The sequence below is a fragment of the Trichoderma aggressivum genome (genome assembly GCF_033847375.1).
Source record: "Trichoderma aggressivum f. europaeum strain CBS 100526 chromosome Unknown scaffold_041, whole genome shotgun sequence".
Taxonomy (NCBI): domain Eukaryota; kingdom Fungi; phylum Ascomycota; class Sordariomycetes; order Hypocreales; family Hypocreaceae; genus Trichoderma; species Trichoderma aggressivum.
Window position 1 is genome coordinate 130,182 of NW_026946407.1, and position 8,048 is coordinate 138,229.

An 8,048-nucleotide genomic window follows, 5' to 3' on the forward strand; every position below is an offset into this window, starting at 1 on the left:
TGTACCAATCTGAAAGGGATTTGACATATATTTCATTTTGGAAATGAAAATGACATTCATAATAGTCGATCGTCTCAATGCTGTACTGCCATATCGAGGACTGAGGAAGAGATCTTAGTGTGAACCTTTTCGACGGACTAAGTATAATTCATACCAACATTCACTGTCATGGGCAACGGAGTACATTCTCAACAACTATTTGAGCACTCAAATCTACAGCTTTACTTTGTAGGTGTGCCTTCATTCCGGCGTGAGGGCTGTCCTTGCATCCTCTATAGAAGAAAACTCGCGTCAGGAAAACCATATAGTGGAATGAGTTGATGGATAACATCAGTAGCATCTATTCACATGATAGCAATCGGGTGACCTTGGCTCCAAACAGTATTCCTGGTAGCTTTGGGTTGAGAAATCAACTTCGGAAAAAATTCGTTGCTCTTCATGGAAAAGTCCTGCTCGGTAGCGCGTTTTATTCTCGGCCACCTTTGCAGCTATACATATTGACTCATCCTTTGACATAATTTCGAGATACTTAGTTGATTCGATATCTATGGCCTTAGAGTGCGACTACATGCGACCTTGGTTGCAGTCATCCAGGAGGCCCAATCAAACTAAAAACAGTTGATATTACTTGCCCCAAGCGTCTTATTGCGAGAATTCTCCGTGATACATCAGAAGAATATGCGATATAAGGATTTCAGATAACCAGCCGCATCCCTTTTCTGCTGCGTACCTTGGGCAGCTGATCCAGTGTTCCATCCATCTCGCAAGCCGGCGTATACATCGATATCCTTGATCTTAACGTACATGGGCCTGTGATCAGGGTACTTGAACCAGCTGTAGACTTTCCAGAATATGTAGAGAGCCAAAATGACCAGCAGAGCGAGGCACGCATTGAAGAATGTTTTTGCATTGGGATCCGCTCCGCTCGGAGGCTTCCAGTCATTAGCGGCTTTGTAGACGATTAGGTCAAGAGAGGTTGAACGTACCCATAGAGCTGTATATACTTGTGCACAAAGGCAAATGAAATTCAGCAAAACTCCAACATAACTTCCCCACACTCCGAATGCTGCTTGGTGAGGTAGCTCTTCCGGCATGTGACCGTTGAGCTTCCACGCACTTCTAAAGCGGATGTGTGCAACGCATATACTCCCATAGATGAAATACCACGAAACACCTGTCAGTGCTAAAAGCCACGAGAAAAGGACTTCACCACTTTGTGTTTTCTCGTTGATAAAAGCGAGCAAGCCAAAGAGAATTTGTAAGATGATAGTCACGACTGGTCTGCCGTGGCTATCTACATAACCAAAAGAGCTGGGCATCATTTTATGCATAGCCATGGCCTGAAATGTGCGTGTCGATGCGTACATGGCAGAATTTGCCACGCTTAGAACCGATATGGTAATGACAACATTGAATATCGTAGGGAGAACCTTGATTCCCGCTAATTCGATGGCGAGGACAAACGGTGATGCTTTGGTGTTTGCGCCACTGGAACCGAGTAGTACATCGCTGTCGCTTGGAACGATGAGTCCCAAAATGAAGAGATTGACCACATAAAAGAAGGCGATGCGGAAGAAAACTTGCTTTGCTGCCTTGGGGATTTGCTTTTGTGGATCTGCCGTTTCCGCTGCTGCAAGGCCAGTCATCTCTGTGCCGCCAAAGGCAAATGAAGCTGTCACAAAGACTGAACAGAACCCCTTGAAGCCGTTACGGAAAGCGCCAGGCTGATGCCAGTACTGAACCCCAATGTAGCCACGGTCGTCGGTTGGCACCCCTCCACAGTTGACTGAATACAAGCGAATGTCAGCTCTTTTTCCTCCATTAGACCCTTCACGGGCTCTGAAGGAATACCCACTGATAATTCCGAGGATAATGAAGCCCATGCATGCTACCATTTTGATCATGCTCAGGACAAACTCAGCTACATGCTCCCAGTTAGCTTGAGTCTGTAAGTCTCAAAGTTGCTTGACTCGCCTTCGCCATAGCCACGAACCCCGAACAACTGTAGCAGAGACACCGTAACAAGGAACACGGCAATCCAGACACCACTATTGATGTCATCTCTCCAAAATGCAATCGTGAGTCCAGCGGCCGTTATCTCAAATGGAAGAAGACAAAGCCATTGAAAGGCATATTCTGCTCCTATCGCAAAGCCCCTTGAATTCAATAAGCTCGTCATGAACAACCAAAAAAGGGAAGAAAATAGAAGGAATCGCACATACCACGATGGATCAATGAAACGTACTATATACGTGTAAAAAGCACCGTTTACGGGATAGAGAACGGCTAGCTCGGTTAAAGCTTGCATCATGAGATACATCATGATGCCAACAACAATAAAGGATATGAGCTTCATACGACTGGTTTAGTAGATAGGACACTAATCAGTGAATTATACACTGTTCTAACATACCAGAGACGCTGGCCCTCCGGCTGACAAGGCAGATCCGGCACCCACGAAAAGGCCAGCTCCAATAGCACCACCTGAAGGTATTTAGATTAACGATAAACTTCTCGGCTCGACTACCTAGAGGTATTAATGGGAGACTCTTTACATACCGATAGCAATCATTTGTACATGGCGGCCTTGCAGGTGCCTCTTGAGTTGTTCAGGCTGTTCTGTATAATTGTTGTCTTGTTCTTGGATTGATGCGTCCGATTGCCGTTGATCCAAAACTTTCTCCTTTTCTCCCGAACGATCAGATGATGCTGGAGGTGCGAGCCCATCTTCGGCGTCGATTTGGGAGGTGGCTGATTCGTGAGGCATTGTCAAACAGCTGTTCAAGATTTAAAACCCACAGTGCAGGGGAAATGAAAAGAAGGAAAGCCTTATGGAATGAATGATTCAAAGTGTCTCTATAAAAGCAGTATGCGCTACATTTATTGGCCTTCGCTCATACATACAAACTTGAGATTTATCACTAAAATCTTGAGTAGTTGATAGGAGGTCCATGGCGAACCTTGCTGGTCCACTTCAGCAGGTATACAACATGCAGTACAAAGACTAGGAAAAACATATCTCCCATCATCGATGGCATCCCCTAGGCTTTGGTGAGAATAGCTCGGGAATTAGAGGCTCGTTGTCGGCTTCCATCCGAAATGGTGGCTTGCTTAAATATGGTTAGGATGATAAGCCGTACCTGAAGAATGGCTGGGTGTGGAGCTTATGCACTCCTCGTTGTGGCTCTCCGCTTTCAGCAGCTGATGACATCAAGGCTAACTGGACAGTTGACCTAGCTTTGACATGGCGATAAGACGTCTTCTTTACATAGAAAGGCCTTTTTATCAAGATTAGACACCGGTCTTACCTCCATTAAACCGCCATATCTATGTGCTATGATAACATCTCCTCGCTAAACAGCTGACATAGAGATCACTGATCGGATTTCTAGTATTAATATCTTTCAATGACTCAGACTTGTTTAAATCGTACTGTTTGAGAGATCGGTAAAGGAATAGTCGAAAGATCACTGTGGGAGTCAACGTTCAACATGTCCTCATTCGATTTGACATCGTACCAGGTGCTATCATTTGACATTTATGCGACTCTTATCGACTGGGAAGCGGGCATCTTCAATCAGCTGGTGCGATTGCTAGGCAGAATCCCGAAAGATCATGAGATATGGTGCAAGACCCTCAAAGAAATCAAGATTTACTTGATCATGCATTACTCTGCCAATGAACATGAGCTGGAAATGCAACATCCCAACGAGAAATACTCTGCTATTCTAGCAATGGTCTACCAGAGGCTTGCCTATCAGCTCGGCGTACGAGCCACTGAAGAAGACGCTAAAGCCTTTGGCGACGCAATTGGAACTTGGCCGGCGTTTTCAGACACTGTTGAAGCTATGAAGTCGCTTGGGAAGTACTATAAGTTGGTGGCACTGAGCAACGTCGACAAAGTATCATTTTCCAATACACTCTCCGGGCCTCTTAGGGGAGTCAATTTTGACGCTATATACGTTGCCGAAGACATCGGTTCGTACAAGCCGGACCCGAGGAACTTTACTTACCTTATCGATCATATTAAACAAGACTTCGGTATCGATCGAGACGGCATTTGTCACACAGCACAAAGTCTAACATTTGACCACACTCCGACGGCCACTATGGGCTTCAGACCTGGTGTCTGGATTTCACGTGGAGGAGGGAATATGGGAATGGGAGATCTTGATGTCGTAAAAGATAGAGTGAGCATAGGGGCTGTTTATGAGACTCTTGGGGATATGGCTATTGCTGTGGAAAACGCTTTCCAGTCAAGTTCCACTTAGGCGACATTAAGAATATTGACATGCACAGAGGTTCAGCGACTACCAAAGTTTCTGCTATGCCAGCTATTGAGAAATGATTGACTGTATTGTATAGGCAAGCAGTTACGAATTATAGCCTCTTATCGATCACGATGATCTTTTCATGTGGTGGTAATGCAGTAGAAAATATATTGACCATTAATAATCTTTTGAACCAATCAAAGAAGCAGGAGATCAAGACCAAGAAATTGCTGAACTTCCCTCCAGTCAATTGCTATTTGACACTGCTTGAGTCCTCTATTTGTTGCCTCCTGAGACCTCTTCTCCCATACAGCGCGGATGACCTCCCTTGCTGTTTGACGATTCTGAATGCCAAGTTGGCCAGATATGTCAAACCACTGCTCAACTATTTTTTGATCTCGTACTTCGTATGCCTCAACCGCTGCTATGAATACAGGCCACATGGAGACAGCTCCTCCATGAAGCTGTATGAAAGAGAGTGTGTCTTGAAGAACTGTAGAGACATATTTTACGACGCCCTGTGGCGGAACATTTAGGACAGTGCGAAATAGATATATGATGGCTGCGTTTCTAAACAGTCGCAGATGCAACCGTTGAAGATACTCAGTCCGGTCCTTTCTGGGGATATGTTCCCATGTTTCCTCGATGTCAAAACATTCAGTACTCTCTGATGGCGATGTTAGTTCGGCTATGTATTTTTGAATCAGCTCGCCCGGGTTTTCAGGAATATCTCCCGTAGCTATCCGCTCCGCTAGTAGCCTTATATTAGATATCACTTGTAAGACCTGACCGGAAGATCCTATAGTGAAGCCAAATTCACACTTCGCGGAGACATCCCCCAGTAAGGTATCTGTAAGTGAAGATCGCTCTTTTCTGTGAGTGTTGGATGTTTGCGCGATTTCGAACGATAGAGCAAGACTCTGAGAGATGACCCAAGATCGTGATGACTGTACCCATGGTTGCTGTCCTATGAACTTGGTCACCATGCCTCCTGCGCCACCAAAATGGTCACGCCAGGGTAATGTATGTCGAGCATAAGCCTATAAGTGATCAATCACTGTCAATACAAATGATAAAGGCATGGTAATGACTTACTCCTGTAATAACTAGGGTATAGAGTGTCGCCATACAAGCGTCGTATTCTTCTTCTGTTGAAGAGCCCAAGCACTGGTACAGTTGATGCAAAGAAGCCCCATAGTGTTCGAGCGCTTGAGCTGTTTTCTTTGGACCATCATCATTCGTATCGCCATACAAATTTGCTAGATTGAAGGCTGCTTGTGCCAATATCGCATGATATAGAGCGCAGGAAGCCGGTGATGTATCCTGTAAGGCTGTGGACGGATATACTGACTTCCACGGGTTGTCCGCATCATCAACCGGAACCATCAGCGGTGCCACCCAGGTCATATAATGATAGAATACAGCAGCGTCGTCTGAGTTCAATCGGAAAGTATTCGGTATCAGAATTGAGCGGGGTATTTGACTTTTATTGGACAAAGCTGTGATGCCGTCCGTTATATCTCGTATTTCATTGCCCAAACTTGTGAGTTCTTCCTCACAACGTGTGTGCAGATCCAGGAGATAGTCTGGTGTGTCCAATAGTATAGATGAATCAAGGCCAGTCAAAGGATCTCGATGAGGATCAACCGTGTCCGAAAAGGGTTCCAAGCATGTCAATTCTTCGAATGGAAAATTGCCAACACACATGTCTTCGACGAAGAGGGCACAATCCGACTTTTCTGACAATTCCGACTCTTCATGAATATCTCTTCTGTGGGCACGATAATGCGGTTGAACCGGGTCTTCGTAGGGGGGGATTCTCGGACTTGTGTGGTTACTGGAAGCATTGAATACCGTAAAGGGATTCGCTTCAAGCTGGCCTATCTGCATTGTTATGCCATCAATATCTCCATCAATGAGCCTTTCTAGCTGCTCATCATCCAGGATTGGCCAGCCATTCCACGTATGGGCTGAGTCAAGTGACCGTCGAGATAAAGGCGGATATTTCCCCGTGGAAGGGTCGACCCAAACCAATTCGACGCTGTATCCCTCGCATGCTACGCTGTGCTTCCGACAAGGCGTGCATCCTGGCACAACACCATCGCATCTGACTCGGCGCCGGCGGCATGTCCAGCATGCTGAGAAAGTTCTCCTCACGCGTTTACGGGGAGCAGACATTGTAAAAGTATACAAGGAAGAAATTGGATTATGACAATGACCGTTTCATACTCAGCGGTATCTTTACCGGTCAGCCGAGCATGAGGAGAAAACAAATTGGCTTGGTCCGTCCCGGTAGCAGATTTGGGGGATGGGGTGGAATATGGCCGGGGGTCCATATCTACCCATCCACTTCCCCGCGTCACTAATTTCAGCCACTCTGCCTCGTCCAGCGCTAACTTATAGACGGGCTGCTTCTTCTGTGTGGGAGCTGATAACAGCATGCTTCTTTTCTTACCATATCTGTGCGAAGCTCCAAGGACCAGTACGCAATGCCTCCTGTCGCTAATCTTGAACTCATATAGGCTTCTGTGAACTTGGGACGCATTGTGATGTATCTTCTGCTCTCATTGGACAATATCTTATCCTCCAGCAGAATAGACCATTCAAAAACTTGGCGTCGCTTCTGAAGAATCGTCTTTTGATCATGCTGCCGTATCCTCCTAAGAGTACCGTTGGTGACTCCGTAACGGCTTTGGCTAACTGTAAAATTCTCTCTCAGCCTTCGAGTAAGTGATCTCAGAAATATCTGTAGCAATTCCAACACAGAGATCGTATCAACCTTTCTTCTTTTAATTGAAGTTGCCGTCAGGCCTAAGGCCTATCTTAATCTCATTGACAACGTCGACTTTCTGTTCGTTGCGTATACCCAACCCGGTCATCCTTGCTACTATATTCAGAATACTGTTGTTGAATATACTGCTAAATGCAATTTGCTGTTTACTATGATCAAAGCTCAATTATATCCCTTCTGCAACTACGGCCGCTGGTTTTCATCCCCTCAGTTGGGTATTTTCCCATACCTATTAGGTCGTCTTTTAACCTATGCTGGCAATTTCATTGGGTTGGCCTCCCAAAGCTAATTTTAGAGAGAATTCGCAGTGCAGGATTACAACTACCACCTGCTATGATGGGCAATATGCCGAGGTGCGCATGAGATGCCGAACTAGTGACTGTAAGCTATCGTTACGAAACATTAGGTAGTACTAGTCTCCCTTGTCGTATTAGCACATGCTACTACATAAGTAAACGTAGCCTTAACTACCTAGTAGCTAGCAGTGCAACCAGTAGTTGGGCTAAACAATGGTACAAAGCTGGCTCATTCCTCGTTCTGAGTTGCCTTCCATTACATAAGTGGATCCTACGGTACGAGTAGCGATCTAGACTGTTGTACTTGACCGAGAAACCGAGGTAGTATTGCTGCCGAGGGGTTACAGCGTACCGTCATTCTACCAGTCTTGACGGCGAAGGGTTACGTTCTTTTACACAATCCATACACCCACAGGATGGAATGTAATCTGTGGGTAGGTCTGAATTGATAGATAGTATGATGCGAGGCGATCAAAAAGAGGAAGATTTCTGGCCATGTGGGGCTTGGGAGATACAGTGACAAACAATGTTTTGACTGTTTTACGCCGTACGACTATATGAAGTTTACACTGTATTTATCTAAAGGCAAACGACACCTGGCAAGAAAAAGAGCCAACCTGTTATCAGACGATAGATAAGGTAGTTTGTCAGACTTTTCCGTGTTGTTAAATAAGTCTGTGTATAATACCT

At 45.5% G+C, this 8,048-nt stretch overlaps 2 protein-coding genes across 2 annotated transcripts; one reads left to right on the forward strand and one right to left on the reverse strand.

The window, feature by feature from the left end:
• Nucleotides 1–668: 668 nt before the first annotated feature.
• On the reverse strand, nucleotides 669–2,767 carry Triagg1_8406 (uncharacterized protein; the record flags this gene model as incomplete). The annotated part of the gene is made up of 6 exons (XM_062903249.1): nucleotides 669–1,786; nucleotides 1,856–1,946; nucleotides 1,994–2,156; nucleotides 2,223–2,350; nucleotides 2,414–2,484; nucleotides 2,560–2,767. The coding sequence occupies 6 exons, from the start codon at nucleotides 2,765–2,767 to the stop codon at nucleotides 669–671; spliced, it is 1,779 nt and encodes a 592-aa protein (XP_062752599.1).
• Nucleotides 2,768–3,491: 724 nt separating this feature from the next.
• Triagg1_8407 (uncharacterized protein) lies at nucleotides 3,492–4,271 on the forward strand (the record flags this gene model as incomplete). The annotated part of the gene is made up of 1 exon (XM_062903250.1): nucleotides 3,492–4,271. One exon carries the CDS (start codon nucleotides 3,492–3,494, stop codon nucleotides 4,269–4,271), a length of 780 nt encoding a protein of 259 aa, XP_062752600.1.
• Nucleotides 4,272–8,048: the final 3,777 nt, after the last annotated feature.